The 18,627-nt window shown below is 34.6% G+C and overlaps 1 protein-coding gene across 7 annotated transcripts in view; it reads right to left on the bottom strand.

Moving 5' to 3' along the window:
- Positions 1 to 1,282: 1,282 nt before the first annotated feature.
- The window catches only part of RB1CC1 (RB1 inducible coiled-coil 1), a 91,867-nt gene continuing 74,522 nt past the window's right edge, over positions 1,283 to 18,627 (bottom strand). For 4 of the 7 annotated variants that reach the window (XM_054497594.2, XM_063668774.1, XM_054497593.2 and 1 more), the window contains 6 exons: positions 14,463 to 14,517; positions 13,377 to 13,424; positions 8,864 to 8,922; positions 6,431 to 6,567; positions 3,114 to 3,184; positions 1,283 to 2,252 (listed from right to left, as the gene is read on the bottom strand). In XM_054497594.2, coding sequence (XP_054353569.1) covers positions 2,175 to 2,252; positions 3,114 to 3,184; positions 6,431 to 6,567; positions 8,864 to 8,922; positions 13,377 to 13,424; positions 14,463 to 14,517 — 448 coding nt within the window. In that variant the 3' untranslated portion in view covers positions 1,283 to 2,174. The remainder of the gene's footprint in view (positions 2,253 to 3,113; positions 3,185 to 6,430; positions 6,568 to 8,863; positions 8,923 to 13,376; positions 13,425 to 14,462; positions 14,518 to 18,627) is intronic. The other 3 variants (XM_054497596.2, XM_054497597.2, XM_054497595.2) reach the window with 3 other exon arrangements.

Here is an 18,627-nt window from a genome sequence, read left to right on the forward strand (position 1 = left end):
ATAAAAATGACCGTTCATATGATTTCTGCTCATTTTGTTCTTAGTATATCCACTCACCTTTGCCAGAATAAATCAATCTATGTAATTCATGTGTGCTTAAAGTTTACTTGCAGTAAAATGTGATTTAAATCTTCACTTACATAATAAAGGGATCTACATTTCTATGCAAGTCTGAATAGTACCTTACAGGTTTGATTGTATTACATAAAGAAATCTTTATAATAGCTAACACACGTTGAGTGCTTAGCATATGCCTGAAATTGTTCAAAGCACTTTACACTTATAATTCTCATTTAATCTGCAAAATAACCCTCTGAGGCAGGTCCTATTATTACCCCATTTTAGACATGAGAAAACTGAGGTTCAGAGTTTATGGAACTCACCTAAAATTAAAGTTATATCTAGAACTGGAAGTGAGGTATCCTAATGCCAAAGATCAGGGTACACCACCTTTACCCAAAGCTAATAACTCAGTTGACGAGTTTAGATTTCCAAGTTTCATTTCTCTTCAACTTTTTAACTAAGAAAAGTATTTCGTTTTTTGTGCTTTATAAAGATACATGTGAACAATGACAAGACAGACACAAAACAGCATATAAGGAAACTACAGGCAACAATCTTCAACAGCAATATTAATAAGATAATGATTTGATTTGATATAATGTGTCACAAAAATTCCACAGCACAATGACCACATATGAAATTTGAATGGTACCAATTAAGTCAAAATGGCCTACCTGGCAGATTCATTTACACCTAACCAGATCTGTTTAACAAAATCACCCTCTATATAAAGTTATTGCTTTAACAGTCTTTGCATAAAGATGTCATGGAAAGATTAAATAGAAACATGTGAAATCATTTGTTCATTTATTCATTAACTTGTCAAATTCAGTTTTCTATACACTATGATGTTTATTCCATTTTGTACTATTAGATATACATATTTAAAAAAATATTTAACTTATTTTTATGAAGAAATTAAATATTTTCTGAAAAAGAATTATTTTATTATTGTTCTCTAGCAACGAACCTCAAACAATTCTCATCCAACTCAACTAACTCATTTAAATAACTTTGCTCAATGGCAACTTCTCTAAAGATCTAGTTTACACAATTCTATTCTACATAACACTGTTTACCCTGTTACATAGTATATAGTTAAAGAACATTTTTGTAATAAACATGTTTCTCTTTGATATGATACATAACAATATTTTCACACTTCCCAGCAATCACTCAAATATATTAAAAATGTATCCTTCCTTAAAAGGCACACACATTTACAGGTTCAAATCTTTATTGTTTTAAAATTGTACAGTTCTTTTACAATACAATATTTTGTTATTTAAATGACCTCTAAATGGTTAATGTGCAATGAATATCTTTTGTTCTGAAACTCAACCATGAATTACGATTTCATCAATATGATTATTCTAGAGTCATAAAGATGTTGGGAAGGTTTGAGTCTGCATTTGAAATGGTTAGTAGCACAGACTCTTCCCCTTAGAACCCAAATGACCAATCCACTGAAAGTGCTTTTGAAGACTGCTGATTATTTATGGCTGATCTTAAAATCAGTCAATCAAATTACAGTTCCTTTTTTTTTTGAAACATCAAAGGGCATTTAAAAAAACTGAAACAATTTGCTTTAGTATCTACTGAGGCAAACTCAAAATGATTATCGGCATGCAATAACACTCCTCTTTATTTTAAATAGTTTTGAATAATTTATACATTTTATAAAGAATGTGTTAAAGAGTGCAAGTATTCTGATACTGATTTCACAAAAGGACAAATGCTGGTAATAATAACATTTAACATCTAAGTTCAAGCTAGTGTATATTTAACAGGCAATTAATATGGCTCATCATAAGCCACAATGCACAAGGTATGCCCTTTGAGAAAATGAAGTAGTTTGGTCCGCATTTCTAGAGTTGTCTGGGTAAAAAAAAACCAAAAAACAAAAACCATTTTAATTCAGCCAAGGATTTTGATGAATTTATTATTCCTAAAATGAAGCCAGTTAAAAAGTAAATGATGTACACCAATGAAGTATATTGTCACGCTGACTTTTGCATAAAAAGATGGCCTGCTGTTTTTGGAGTGATGAATGAGCAATGCAGGACAAATCAGAAAAAAATGTCATAGAATGTATTAATTTTGTCCATAAGTTATACTTTCTTATTCCATGATACGGCTTTCACTCTGTAAAACTTTGTCCCCAAAGGAACTTTAAATCTGTTTTGTGCCTAAGAGGGAAAGAAAAAATGGAATCACTAGAGTGATTAAACCACATCTCAAACACACACACCCACCCCAAAAAAACAAAAAGAAACAAAAAAAAAATAAATAAACCACATCACTCAAGTACCCTCCTATCATATTACTCACTGCTGAGTATTGAGGGGTTGGAGGGATGTGGGGGTCTTTATCAAACTATGTAAGACCTACCCTCTACCCCTCACCAACAGAGAATATATTGAGTGAATAGGAAAGACAAAGTTGGTAGCCACTGCTAAAGAATATAATACAAAGTGAGCCATACATCATTATTTTAAGTATCAAAGAAACCTCAATACTATATTGTTCGAGTTCTATTCGTGTTTTGTACATTGAGGTCCCAAATTATAGTGAGTCAGGAAGAATGCTCAGAAGACTTCACTGACTCTAGAGCACTGATATTGTTATACAATCAGTCCATTTGTTAAGCCACCAAAAACTTTACACTACCTTTCTTCAATGGGGGCAGAGTATGAAAATAATAAAAGATCAACTGTATTTATAAATAAAATTCCCTTTTTGTCTCTAGTTATGCAGGGATTTTTTTTTTCTTGCAAATTAGTTACACTAGTAACCTAATAGTCATAGAACACAGACTTCATAGTAGTTTTCCATTATATGTTGATAGGTTGTAGTTAATCTATCTTTACTATCTAAGGACAGCATGAATACTTATAAATTGCCAGTTCAAACTCACTCTCATTAAATTCAAGCTCTAACTCAAATGAGCATAAAGGCCAAGAACAGCAGTGGTAATGATTTCTATATAAAGCTGTATTAAAATCTTCTTTATAGTTCCTAGGCTTAGTATCACATGATGTCGTTTTTACCTTTTTGGCTTGACAGTATTCTTTTTCCATTACTTTTCCAAGTACCCAGGGTCTTCTAGATGCACCTGAAGCTAACAAAATTAAATAGTTAATCTCTTTTTGAAAGTATGATTATAATTATTCACGGAAACATAACTGCCAGAATTAAAACAGACTGAAAAAGCTCTCCTGAGTGGAAGAATATGTAAGACTTTAAAAACTACTGAAATCACTGAAATGCTTAACAATTTACAAAACTAAATTCATGTTACTTTTCAACCAGTAATGTGTGCGTAGCTCTTGTTACTCATTAAATGTACATGATATGTCAAATCACAGAAATAACAGTTCAGGAAACACTAATAATCTAAGTACAAATCATGAACAAATATCTAGGAATTCTAGGATAACTCAATAGTGCCATCTATTCAAAGAACTAATAAAGATGACCTTTCCCATTTCTTTAAGCAAACAAAATGTATAGGTTCAAAGCAAAACACTCATTTTTGATGGGCAGTATTTTTAATACAAGTTCTCAAAGGCAGCAACTGAACAGTTCTCACATCTGTATGCCACAGTGCTTGGCACAGCAGTGTGTATACAGTTGGTACTCAATAAATAACTAATAAGGGCTAAGAACCAAAAAATTCTAGAAGGGCAGTACTTGTGTGAATGAAGGAAAGCTGAAAAATGTGAGAGAAGACAGGATAATCCTAGTCCTCATAAAGCCAAAATGTGACAAGCCAAGTGGTACCCATTCTCTTTTTAAATTCATCAGAAAAGAAGCTGTCTTATTAAAGTTGACTTCAAAAGTATTCAGGCAATAAACTACAGATGCCTTTCAACTTATGATAAGGTTATATCCAGATTAAACCCATCCTATATTGAAAATATCTAAGTTGAAAATGCATTTACTACTTCTAATCTACCATACACCATAGCTTAGCCTAGTCTCAGAACATTTACATTAGCCTTCAGTTGGGCAAAATCATCTAACAAAAAGCATATTTTAAAGTGTTGAATGTCTCATGTAATTTATTGAATACTAAAAGTGAAAAACAGAATGGTTGTGTGGATACTGAAAGTAGGGTTTCTATGAATGTGTATCACTTTCACACCATGGTAAAGTCAAAAAATCTTAAGTAGAACTACCATAAGTTGGGAACTGTCTGTATTTTGTTTAGGCTAAAGCCTTTGAAAGAAGGCATACGGATTTTTATTCCATAAAAATAATTTGGGAAGATATACATGAAAGATATCCCAAATAAATAATCAGAAATAAACCTGAAGAATACGATCACATGACAGAAACAGAAAAGCTCCTGAACAATAGGATGTGGTGAATTCTCTGAAGAGTAAACTAGCACTTCACAGCCAATTACTAACATCCAAAAAGAATCATCTAAAAATAAATGCTTGTATGATGCCAGAAGAGTAATGAGCCCCACTAACAAAAGGCATAAAAACACTCTGGTAATCCGCACTCTCCCAAGGCAACAACACAGGGGTAGCATGATCCCCACTGGCATTCCTCAAAGGAAAAAAGCAAGCGGGGGTTATTAATGGTTAAGTAAGACTGTTAAATAAATAAATTCTTTTCTGCAGTACTTGTGAAAGCCTTTAAAATGGCAGTGTGCATTTTTAAAAAAGTTTTTTAATGTTTCCCAGATTTAAACACTGAACTCTTCAAAATGAACATGGAAATGTTGAAAGGCAATGGGCTAAGATGTAACTTATCATCATACGGTTCTGGGGGAAAAAAGTGTGCACACATTTGTGTATATTTATATATTAGATACATACACATAAAGAGATATTGCCAAGTGGGGTAAAATGTTAATAACAGATGAATCTGGGTAAAGAAATATAGGTTTTCTTTGTACTGTATTAATCTTTGCAACGTTTTCTAAGTTTAAAAATCATATTCAAATAAAAAGTTTAAACAACTGAAAAACAAAAAACCCCATAAAAGACAAAAGAAATATCAGGTTCATTATTTTCAAGGTAAAAAGTACTAAGTAAAAATACTAAGTTATAAGCTATCTTCTCATTTTTCATGGTTACATGATTACTGTTTCGTGGATACTCTAAACAGCCAACCACAAATAGCCATGATGGAGTTGTCATGGGAAAGCGGCCTAGTTCAAGACTAGGAATTTGCCAGCCTGGTCAACAAAGCGAGACCCTGCCTCTACAAAACAAAACAAAAAATGGGCATAGTGGTGGTGCAAATCTATAGTACCTAGTCCCAGCTACTCAGGAGGCTGAGGCAGGAGGATTGCTTGGGTCCAGGAGTTCAAGGCTACAGTGACCAATGATCATGCCACTGCACTCCAGCCTGGTAATAGAGCAAAAACTTGTTTTAAAGAAAAAAAAGGCCAGGTACGGTGGCTCAAGCCTCTAATCCCAGCACTTTGGGAGCCCGAGGCAGGCAGATCACGAGGTTAGGAGTTTTGAGACCAGCCTAGCCAACAGGTAAAAACCCATCTCTACTAAAAATACAAAAATTAGCTGGGCGTGGTGGCACACGGCTGTAATTCCAGCTACTTGGGAAGCGGAGGCAGGAGAATTGCTTGAACCTGGGAGGCAGAGGTTGCAGTGAGCTGAGATCGTGCCACCGCACTCCAGCCTAGGCGACAGAGCAAGACTCCGTCTCGAAAAAAATATCTTCTATAAATATATAGATAGATACTTGACTTTGTTGCGAGTCAGTCCAATTAGATTAGGAACATCAATCTAAATGGACTTACTTCGTTTTAGTGTTAAAAATAATTCTACTTAGGCTAAGTATACCAGGATATCTATTCTGTTCTTTTTTAGTATTTTAAAAATCAAATAGATAACAGACATTGTTACTTAGTATATTTTAACAAAGCTTATTTCCTTTTTAAAAAAATAAGGGTATAGAACAGTATAATGATAAACAAGGTAGGAACATAGGATGATATAGGATGGACTAGGCATTTTATAATTTAAGAAAACTTTTTTTGCCAAAAAATAATACTTTTATATAAACAAATAAGCGTACATTAATCTTGAATAGTCTGTACATGAGAATTTTGACAATATAATTATCCAACTGCTAGGGGTTATGAGATGTCCGAATCACTGCACATTCTGATCAACTGGTCCCTTGTATAAGCTACGCTCCTTAATTCTGAATTGTAAATGGAATCCATGAAAATAATCTAGATAATACAGATTTTATAAAAAAGCAGATTACACAGGGTTCCCTCTTAGTGACTTAGTACTTACGTAATTGAACAGGGAAAAAAAATCTTTACTTATATAATTTCCTCCATTCCAGGTTTATATTTTAGTCATGGAATGACACTTACCACCCTCACCTGGTTTGAGATCCAGGGCAGGTAGAGACTCTGAATGCAGAAAATATAAAGTAGGACTAACAGTAAATAACACATAATTGTCATGGCGTTCGTCTAGGATGATGAGTACCAAATCTCCCACCTGAAAACTGAATAAAGAAATGCAATTTTATTGACTTAGAGTTACTTTCAATCCCCCTATTCTGAAAACTTAGCATATATACTTAATGCTCAACTACATATTAAGATATTAACGCAATATTAAATTTCACATTTACATGATACTCTTTTTGCATTCTGCCCAGGTCCTAATGGGACTGCTGGTCATGCACAGATATTCAAAGGATGATGTGAGGGGCTGTCAAAAGACCAAAAATTTCTTTAACAAAGTTTCTATTATCTAACGTTAAGAAACTGGATGAAAAGCAGAAAAAGCACCCATTATAGTTTATCCAGTCATAGCAAGATTTTTTTCTCCTAATCTTTCATTTCACACCAAAAATTCAGAGAGACATCTCATATACAGTCACAGTGTCAAAGAAAAATTAGATCTTGTCTCCAAGCGTAGTGCTCTTCAATTTACAAGAAAAAGCAACTGAGCTAGGTCCAGAAGTCAGGTGCTTAATTAGGTCTAAACAAGTCAACAGATATTGCCATTTTGGGGTATAAGCCCGAAAGAAGAAGACAGGGAAAGAGAGAAGTGGTTACAACCAATTACATGCTTACGTGGTGTTTGTCTCTTTACAGCCTTTTTCAGAACTGTTGTTCAAAACATCAAAAGGCCTTGAAAATCAATCTCATATTTTTTAGTTGTCAAGATCATTTAAATTGGTAGATCCTATATCTAATAAATCATCAAAATCAGCTGGGGAAACTTTTAATGTCTTTTATTTATTAAGTTACCTTACAAATACTTAGTGATTACCTAACAACCATGTGGCAGACACTGTAATGGCTAAACGCCAAAAGCTAATAACTTAAAATGGGGAGATGGGAGATGGGGCCTCTATGAGGCAGTCTTTTTGGAGCTCCTCTCTCTCTAGTCTCTGAAAGACCATTAATGAACTGCCCATTGACATGACATACAGCTGGTAAAGACACATAGCACTAAGCCCTTTCAAATCACTGAGAGAAGATGAAATTTTAATGAGACATGAAAAGTCAGAATCACAGATATCTGACAACCAAAAATGTGGTCAACAAATTTAGAAATTTAGAAATAAAATACAAGAAGTTAAACAAAGGGTCTTAACTTTCACAACCTTCCTGTCAGGATAAAAGGCTGAACACTATTCATAAGTTGCTAACAATGCTTTTATTATTCCAGAGCTCTATTTAAATAACCAAAGCTAAAGAAAAATTTTAACTATGGGGTAATACAGTGCAGGAAAATTATTAAACCACTCAACTGATAAATTCTGTAAACCAAAAATAAAATTTGAAGCCCCCCCAACCAACCATCTGAATGAACTTCCTCCTCTAGGCCAGTGCCCTATAAATTTAACCTGAAAGACGGGTTCAGGCCATGACAAAAGGCAGGGGTTGGACTTGCCTCATCATGTCCTCTTCCCTTTTAGAATTCAGGAAAAGTCAACAAGAATTTAACACTAACACAGAGGTTAAGCCTGATAAGAAACATTTACAAACTATTATCTGTCAAGTCTGCTACCTGGAGGCTTCATCTGCATGACAAAACTTTGGTCTCCACAACCTCTTATCTTAACCTAGACATTCCTTTCTACTGACAACTCTTTCAACCAACTGCTAATCAGAAAACTTTAAAAATCTACCTATACTTTGGAAGCTACCCTACCAGCTTTCACTTGTCCCACCTTTCTGGACCAAACCAACTTCAATGTCTCATGTCTCCCTAAAATGTATGAAACCAAGCTTCCCCCTCACCATCATGACCACCTTGGGCACATGTTCTCGGGGACTCCTGAGGGCTGTGTCACAGGCCATGGTCACTCATATTTGGCTCAGAATAAATCTCTTCAAATATTTTACAGAGTTTGACTTTTTCACTGACAATTTGTTTATTATGAATTTGTAGAATATTAATAAAATGAAACCTAAAAACTAAAAATGAGGAAACATTGCAACTTAAAAACAAATCAAAACTCTCCAATATAGATTAACAAGACTAAGGAGATAAATGGGATTTAAAAGAGGTAGCACATGCTGAAAAGTTAACTGGAGGAAAAGGCTTCAAGGATATTTATGTTAATCATAATGCTATAATAGGAAAGTTTTGGCAATCTAAATGTTTCCAGAATAACAATTTAGAAAAATCCTGCTTTCCAATAAAAAACTTTTACTACTACTGACTGCAAAACACTCAGCTCAATGAACCTGGACCTGAATTACTGTCACTGAAATACATTTTCATTAACAATTCAGTGAATGTTTTTCACAGAAAAATACCCACAAAACTAAAATACTTACTCTCTAATAGCTATCTTTTCAGAATGCCTTGAAGATACTGAAGACATGCTCTGAGACATCTAAAAAAAAAAAAAAGTTTATGAACTTACACAATTTGAGTACCACATGCATTCTTACTGCAAAAATTTCACCCACTGTTACAAACATTCAAGCCTGTGTCCAGCTTTAAAGAGCCCAAACTAATATAGTTCTTATGTTCGTTAATAATTTCTTTACTTCAACAGTTAGTAAATTTGGTTAAATTAAAAATTGATTTTTGAATCACATTTTATTTATATTACATAATCTTAAAAATAAAACACAGAGAAAAGGACAAGTTTTTCAAGAAGACTTTGAAAATTCTAATGCATTAGATTCAAAATCTTTCATTTTGGAAAAACAACAATGTTGGAAACAAGTGCTCAGTGTAGCCAAAAGAAACCCACACTTAGAAAATTTCTTGCCTTAGTGCTCAGCATAGCCAAAAGAGACCTACACTTAGAAAATTTCTTGGCAAGGCAACTTTACTTCTGCAGAAGGCTGCTGCTCGCAGCCGTCACAATTGCAAGAGAACACCAAACAAAGGAAGGGAGGGGTTTTATCTCTAATGCAGTTTCTGTTTCTATGTCCTTCCCCTATTGGCTGGGGTTGGACCACACAATCTAAGCTGATCCCAGTTGGCTTAGACCTAAACTTTTTCCAAATAGGGTAAATGCGCGATTTGTGAGAAAAGGAGAAGGCAGAGGGGAGAAGGGGATGGGGTTGATTTACAATCTTACAACTTATGACCAGGAAGTTGAGTCTTTGAAGAGGAACTTAGTTGTCCCAACAAACAACCACAACAAAAAAAAACCCAAAAAGATTTAAAATCTCCAGCCTGGGCAAAACGGTGAAACCCCATCTCTACCAAAACTACAAAAAATTAGCTGGGCATAATGGCAAGCGCCTATGGTCCCAGCTACTTGGAAGTCTGAGGTGGGAAGATCACTTGAGCCTGGGAGGCAGAGGTTAGAAGTATAATGCAGCAAGCAAAGACACCTGGTGACCATCAAACAGGCCATCTGGAGGCAGAATGCTATCTGAGGAATTTAGAAGTAATTAAACTTTCCTAGCATGTGGTTACAGGTCTCTTTCAAAAATGTTGTAGGTAACTAGAATTTCTATACATCTCCAGAATGTATGCATGCCAAAACTCACTGAACAATCCTTGCTGACATCAAGACAAAAATGTCTACAAATGTAATCATTTATCATGACCTACATGGCCAACATTGGTCCAAACTACCTTTAAGATCCCACCTTAAGGTCCATATATGCTCGTAGGGAAAATTCACTACAGCGCGCTCAGTCCTCTCTTGCTGAGGCACCCTGCCACACTCTTCAGCAGCATTCGCTCTAATACAACTTTCCTTTTTCAAACCTATACTGTTGTCAGTAAATTCTTCTTACCAAACCAGAGTCAACCACTTTGCAATGCCAGTGCTCTGACACCTTGCCTAGCAAACACTACTACTCTGGTTAGACTGGGGTGGGAGCATAAAGTTCTGAAGGCTGAGAACAAACCTCTTTTCTCATCTTCAATGCAACTTCTGAGATGTCTCAGTTTAAAAAAATTTGTGAATAATCACGAAACAATGAAATTTGTGATAGCCACCCATTTCCTCTACTGATGATGAGAACAATGAAATGGTACTTGCTAGCTGATAAGCTATAGCCATAGCTCAGCCGGGACTGTTCTGCTCTTCAAACAAGCTTCAATCCATTTATCCACACCATCTCATAAGACCTGGAGCATGGAAACCAAGGTCTTTGAAGCTTGAAAGGGTGGTAAAACCACCTATTTTTCTCAAGCAAAGTGAGCTCAATGCATGGTTGCACAAACCAAGGACAGATAAGGATTTTTTTGTTTATTAAGTCAAATTTGATGCTCTGAATTTCCTCCACTTCCCTCTGAACACTATCTGGTACAATGCAGGGTTCTCAATAGGTGTTTTTAAAAAGAGAAATAAAACAACAAATAATAACTAGGAAGGCCTAAAACTGTATAGCAACTTACTAAAATTATCCAGACAAATGGTCTATATCCTGCCAGTGAAGACAAGATTGACCATCATTTTTAAGACCATAATTCAACTTTAGTTTTTTAAAAGCTTAAGTTTTTTATATATTACAAATAAAGACAATGGGAGAAAAAAAATTGTGAATATAGCTGTTAAGTCTATGTGAAAGTGCAATTTACATTTGGACACCTTTCTGAATGTGACTGTGATGCTCTCTGGGTCTGAAAGACAATGTATTCTGTGAAAAGAAAATAAATCTTGGGAACCAAAAATCACTAAGGAAAAGGGAGGTCAAGCTGGGAACTACATCAAGCAAACGTGCCTCCCATTTTATTCCTAAAATAAGATAGCTACAAAGACCTCACAATTTGCCCAGAAGAAAATTCCTTGTGGACAAAAAACAGACAGAACTTGAAGTCATCCCTCTGTTCCTCTGCTCACGTGAGACAAATGAGTATATGATTGCTTTCTCGGCCCCACTGCTTTACTAAGTCAGACTAAAGCATAAGTGACAATTCCTCTACCATCCTCTGGCATGTAAATTGTGTATTCAGTAAAAGGCTAATCACAGTTTCAAAATAATGCAACCATTTGTCTCTTATCTACCTATGACCTGGAAGCCCTCTCCCCAGCTTTGAGTTGTCCCACATTTCCAGACAGAACATCTTACACATACTGTTTGATATCTCATGTCTCCCTAAAATGTATAAAACCAAGCTGTGTCCTGACCACCTTGGGCACATGTCAGGACCTCCCGAGGATGTGTCATGAGCTTGTCCTTAACCTTGGCAAAATAAACTTTCTAAATTGATTGAGACCTGTCTCAGATACTTTTGGGTTCACAATTAATTTACAAACATAGCCAAGCATCTACAGTATACCAGTTACCATTCTAGATGCTATGAATGTAGTGGTAACCAAAACTGATTAAAATCATTGCCAAACAGAGCTTATATTCTATTGGGGATAAATAAAGCATACTACATAAAACACATATTGAGTCATGTCTGAGATAGACCATTCTTCTAAATCTTTGTGATAAAATTAATGATTCACAGTATAATCACTACAAAATATGTGATTTTTGCTGTTCAAGCTAAGGTATAAAGAAGAAAGGAGATGTCTCACCACAAGATATTTTTATTTTTTAAACAAACTAAATTCTAAAAAGTATTTCAAAACTTTTTCAAAAGTACTGAACAGAAGCCTTAAACTGTTCCTACTACCTTGTAAACTGTAATTAATAGAACTTGAAAAAGTAAAGTTATTACTTTATTAAAACATACAATTGGCTGTAAAATGGGCTGTTCAAAAAATTGGTTAAATTCACAGGTTAAAGCCAAGGCAGTTTGGCTGGGTGCAGCAAAATTCCAGGCAATTCCAATTTGCCTGGAATCCCAGCACTTGGGGAGGCTGAGGCAGGCGGATTGCTTAAGCTCAGCAGTTCGAGACCAGCCTGGACAAGATGGTGAAACCCCATCTCTAAGAAAACAAAAAAACAAAACCTAAAACCAAAACAAAACAAAAATTAGCTGGGTGTGGCGGCAGTCGCCTGTACTCCCAGCTACTTGCTGAGCTGAGACAGGAGGATTGCTTGAGCCAAAGAGGTTGAGGCTGCAGTGAGCTAAGATCGCACCACCACACTTCAGCCTGGGCGACAGAGAGAGACCTTGTCTCAATTTTTTTTTTATTAAAAACAAAACAAAACAATAAAAACCAAGGCAATTTACAGTACCACATGGGATCTCTTGCCTTTCAGGCACTTTCACTTAAAAATAAGATTCATGAAAAGGACTGGGCGCAGTGGTTCACACCTGTAAATCCCAGCACTTTGGGAGTCCAAGGTGGGCAGATCACCTGAGGCCAGGGGTTTGAGACCAGCCTGTCCAAAATGGAGAAATCCTGTCTCTACTAACTATGCAAAAATTAGCTGGGTGTGATGGCGCACACTTGTAATCCCAGCTACTTGGGAGGCTAACGCACAAGAATCACTTGAACCCGGGAGGTAGAGGTTGCAGTGAGTCGAGATCACACCACTCCAGCCTAAGCTACAGAGCAAGACTCTGTCTTAAAAAAAAAAAAAAAAAATTCATGAAAAGATATAATGTATTAAAATTATGCACACTTGTGAGTAAATATATTAATATTCAAAAGACATATGAAGCATAGCTCAAAACTGATTTTGATGATGTTAATAATCTTAGGTGCTTCAACTGGTCAGACCTACAGCTGTAAATTCGCCAAGACATTATTTAATTTCATGCTAAGAAAAAAGTCTGACTCTACAGTCAGGAGATAACTCTGGCCTGACTTCAGCATTCTGAAAATCAATAGGATTCAATGACCAACACGGACCAACAAACCTACTATAGTCAATCAAAACATACATCCTCTGATGGAATATCTTCATAATGAAATATAATGCAAATCATTTAAAAATGTTAAGACCAATTTACCAAGAAGAAAAATCTTACCAGTCTTTGATTTAACCGTTTATTTTCTTCTTCTTTCAATTGCAATGTCTGCAGGTGGAAAAAAGAGACATGTGGTTTACCCTTGTACCTACTCAAATAAATCTAAACACTGATTGTCAAAGTTTTCATCAGACAAAAATGTTTGGTGCGGGTATGAAAAGTTGATGGGGATATTATTTTCTATGAATCCTTTCCAAATGTTTTCATTATCTACTAGCTTAAATGAGAACCAGAGCAATTTTAGATACATTTACCAAGGACTGTCAAACATTAATACGCATTAGAAACACCTGTGGAATATATAAATATGTAGTAAAATTTGGGATCTATCCCCAGAGACTTTGTTAACTAAGTCGTGCCTGCGAGAATACATCTGGCATCTGTAACATACATCTCAGGTTATGCTGAGGTAGGAAATCACATAACCCTTTCATAATAGAAAACATGCTATATTCAAATGAAGTTGTACAATTCTGAATTTGGATTTTTATCAATTACACTTGTGAAGAAAAAAAGTCATTGTTGAAAATCTTATAGGCCTAAAGAATGAAAAGTAATCTATGAACAATGATCTGCCAAATGTGTACCAATTTGATCTTATAGTACCCTTAATAAAGGAAACCCTTTATTATCAGTTTTTTCTTGTCCATTTCAATTTATTTAAAACATAACTTCCTTCATTACTTATTTTTGTTTTTGCCAATTTCTAAAAAGTATTTAATACGTTGTTTTTGAAATAGATGTTTAAAATTGCCATTCACGTTATTTTGCTGAATTCTCAACTATTAGGTAAAACTATTACTTTACACACTGATTTAGTAAAAACTACCAACTTTTTCCTCTCATACAGACTTCATTCATTGGGAAATTACAACAAATGGGAGGGTTGAAATACTGTCAACTGCTTAGCTAGTAAGATCATAAAATGACAAGACTTCCCAAAACAGTGACCACAAAAATAAGTTAATCACAAAAAGGCTTAATTTATAAACACAAATAGTCTATTGTATGTTTCCAGAATGAAGTTTAACTGTATCCAAAAGTGAACATATTAAACATGGTACTTCAAGAAGAGAATTTACTTACTCGTTCTAACAGCATTATCCGCTGTTTTTCTTCAGACAACATATGAATATTTTCTCTAAAAGTGAGAATAATTGAGTTTCAGTTTGAAATTCCAAACTTTACATTCTTCAAGATTTTAGAAATTAAAATATTAATACAGATCACTTTAACAATTTAAGGGTTTTCATAAATTTTCAAAAGTAGCTTATTTCAGTTAGCATGTAATTTCAATGTTGTATATTCTCTGTAGCAGACCTAGATCTATAAACCTTTTGAAATAATAAGTAAAACTTTGTGTATGCATTTATCTAGAGATGTCTTTAAATTTCTTATTTTTCCCAGGCATTAAGAACCACTCTTCTTAATACTTGTGAGTGAATCCATGATAAAGTCGTAGTTCTTGAGTGGCTGAAGACTTCAGTAGATTTACTAAGTGGATGCTATGTACTCACTAGTTACTATGCCAGGTGTGAATTTGCCCAATACACTAAAACATCCAAAAACGAATTAGAAAATTTTTTAAAATGCTATAAAATTAGAAAAGAGAAAAACAATTATTATTTAGGTTTTAAAATTCATCTACAGGTATAATCCCCTAATTATATTTCAAGTAACTTGATGCAAGGCAGGTATTCTGTCTTCTTCAACATGCTAATTCTTTAGGAAGAGGCTTTGCCTAATATAAGGTCATAAAGATTGACTTCTGTAAGAGTTTTATAATTTTAGCTTTTACACTTAAGTCTATGATATATTTAAGTCAACCTGCGCATATGGTGAGGAAAGGGTCCAACTTCATCCTTTTGCATCAGGATATCCAGCTATGCTATCCCTGCACCATTTGCTGAAAAAGCTATTTCCTTCATGGAACTGTCTCAGCACCTTTAACCATAATGCAAGGGTTCAACCGACCATGAATACAAGGGTTAATTTTGGACTATCAATTCTATTCCATTGATACAGTCAGGCTAGCACTACAGTGTCTCATTACCCTTGCTTACAAATTTTAAAATTAGTCAAACAGTGTGAGACTTTGTTATTTGTCAAGATTGTTTTGGCTATTTTGAGACTCTTGCAATTCCATATGAATTTTAGGATCAGCCTGCCCTTTTCTGCAACAAACACAGTTCAGATTACGGTAAGAATTGTGTTGAACTGGCAGATCAATTTGGGGAGGGCTACCATCTTAAGGTGATTAAGTCTTCCAGTCAGTAAACACAGGATGCCCTTCTGTCTTAACTTTTTTCCATGTTTTGTAATTTGTACAAGTATTGAACTTCTTTTGTTAAATCTATTCGTAAGTATTTTTACCTTTTTGATGCCATGAGAAAAGAAACTGTCTTTTAAATCTCATTTTTGGATGATTCATTGCTAGTAGAAAGAATGACAATTTTTTTTTTAAGAGACAGGGTCTTGTTATGTCATCCCTGTTCACAAACCCCTAGGCTCAAGGGATCCTGCTGCCTTAGCCTCCTAAGTAGCTGGGACTACACGTGTGCACCATCACAGCCAGCTCCAATTGATTTTTGCACACTGAACCCGTATCCTCCAACATTACTGAACTAGTTCGTTAATTACAGTATTTTTTTAGAGGAGACCTTAGGATTTTCTAAATAAAAGATCAGGCTATGTACGCAAATAGAGTGTTTTTTCTTCCTTACCAATCTAGATGCATTTATTTATTTATTTATTTTTTTGAGACAGAGTCTTGTTCTGTCACCCAGGATGGAGGGCAGGGTCGCAATCTGCAACCTCTGCCTCCCAGGTTCAATCAATTCTCCTGTCTCAGCCTCCCAAGTAGCTGGGATTACAGGTGCCCACCACCATGCCCAGCTAATTTTTCTATTTTTAGTAGAGACTGGGTTTCACCATGTTGGCCAGGCTGATCTTGAACTCCTGACCTCAGGTGATCCACCTACCTTGGCCTCCCAAAGTGCTGGGATTACAGGCATGAGCCACTGCGTCTGGCCAATGCCTTTAATTTCTTTTTCTTGCCTAAGTGCCCTTGATAGAACTTCCAAGTACAATGTTGGGCAGCAGTGGCAAGAGCAGGCCATCTTCATCTTGATTTTAGGGGAAAAGCATTCAGTCTTACACCACTGAGTATGATGTTAATTGTGGGTTCTCACAGATGCCTTTCAATAGGTTGAGGAAGTCAATTCCTAGTTTGTTGAGTGTTTTTATGATGAAAGGCTGTTGGGTTTTGTCAAATGCTTTTGCTTCATCTATTGAGATAATCATGTGTTTTTCTGTCCTTTCATTCTACTGATATAGTGTATGACATAAATTGACTTTTAGATGTTAAACCAACCTTGCATTTCTGAAATAAAGCCAATTGGAATTCCTTTTGTATTCTGCCAGACTGGATCTATTAGTATTTTGCCGATAATATTTGTGTCAATAGTTACAGAAGATGTATTTTCTTCTTTTGATATATTTGTCTGATTTGGTATTAGTATATAATACTGGACTCAGAGGATAAGTTGGGAAGAGTTCTCTCCTATTTTATAAAAGAGATTATAAAAAACTGGCATTATTTAAAAGTTTGGTTTTTATCTTTTATTTATTAAAAATATTAACCACCAGACTTCTGCTGTTTATGTTTTCTGTTGTACTCAAGTTTTAAATTTCAATGTAATATCGATTATTGTTTTCCAAGTGCTCTCCTACTCTGATTTCAGAGTAGTCTTATTTTCTTTAATAAGTTCAAAAAAAATTTAGTCTTTACTACATCTATCATTTTGTTTATATATACAACGTAAAATACGACTCACCTCTCACCAATAGATAAGCAATGCCTCTAATGTCCCATTCTGAGGAGTCCATCCTTTACCAAACTGATTTAAAATGCCACATGTAGATTTCCACCTATATCCACTGGTTTGTTTCAAGATTACTAACTCTATTAATCTATTTGCCTGTGGCTATACCAATAATGTACTGAATTAAATACTATCTATGTAGTTTAAGACTATATCGTAACACCTAGCAGGACAAATCTCTACTCTCTGATCTTTATTTAGAAATGCTATCAATTATTTTTACACATTTTTCAACATGAATTCTAGCATCAAACATCACTTTTTAACCTAACATATTGTTAGAATTTTAATTGAGTAATAAATTAAATCACTGAATACATCTGAGGAGAAAAATGATATCTTAACAATACTCCATTTCCATCTATCTTTCCACGTATAGCTTTCAGGCCTCTTCATGAATTTAGTTTTCTTCATGAAGTCTTGCGCATTTTTGTTAAATTAATTACAAATAAGTTATTCCTTTAAATTTTTATTGGGATCTTTTATACATATTAAAGTCAGCTTTTGCTGGTAAATATGCAAGCTACTCCTCTTTGGATATATCTATGACCTACACTCTGATGTACTCTGTTAATTCTAATATGTCTTTAGGTCTTTGTGGTTTGTAAAGGACACTGTCTGAAAATGAGGACATAAAAAGTTGTTTCCAAATTTTATTTATTGTCTTGCTGAATAGCAATGGTGACAGCTGGCATTGTGTTCTTCCTGAATTTATGAAAAATACTTCTAAATGTTTCAATATGAAATACGATGCTTGCTATGTCTCTCACATATACTTGCAAATAAAAAGAAGTTCCCATCTACTCCTAGTTTGCTAAGGATTTTTTTTTTAAAATTATTAAATAAATGGGCACTGCATTATATCAATTGTCATTTCAGCTTCTACTGACATGATTCGATAAACCTTCTCAAGTAATCAGTGAGTATGGTTAGGTATTCTACTGTTTAGTTATTACTCTGGCATTCCTAAAATACTCCACTGGGTCATGATGACTATATCATCATAAAACCACAAGGCATTTGATAAGCTAAAATTGTCTTTAGGATTCCTTGTATTTATAATTCACAGGTGAGATTAACTTGTATCATGTTCTCTGTAATTTTTAAAACTGTAACTAAGGTTATGTCCTCTTTTCATTACACATATTTATTTGTACCTTCTATTTATCTCAATATCTACTAAACAACTTTTATTTTATTATGGCTCATTTGCTTTTATTAATTCATTTAAAAACAAAGGAACTACACAGTTCTCTCCGAGTACCACTTTCATTATATCTGTTTTTGATACTTTAGTTCTGAATAACTCATTTTTCATATTTATAAAAAAACCTACATATGATCTGACTAATATGCAGAATCTTAAG

The sequence above is a fragment of the Pongo pygmaeus genome, chromosome 7 (genome assembly GCF_028885625.2).
Source record: "Pongo pygmaeus isolate AG05252 chromosome 7, NHGRI_mPonPyg2-v2.0_pri, whole genome shotgun sequence".
NCBI classification, from domain to species: domain Eukaryota; kingdom Metazoa; phylum Chordata; class Mammalia; order Primates; family Hominidae; genus Pongo; species Pongo pygmaeus.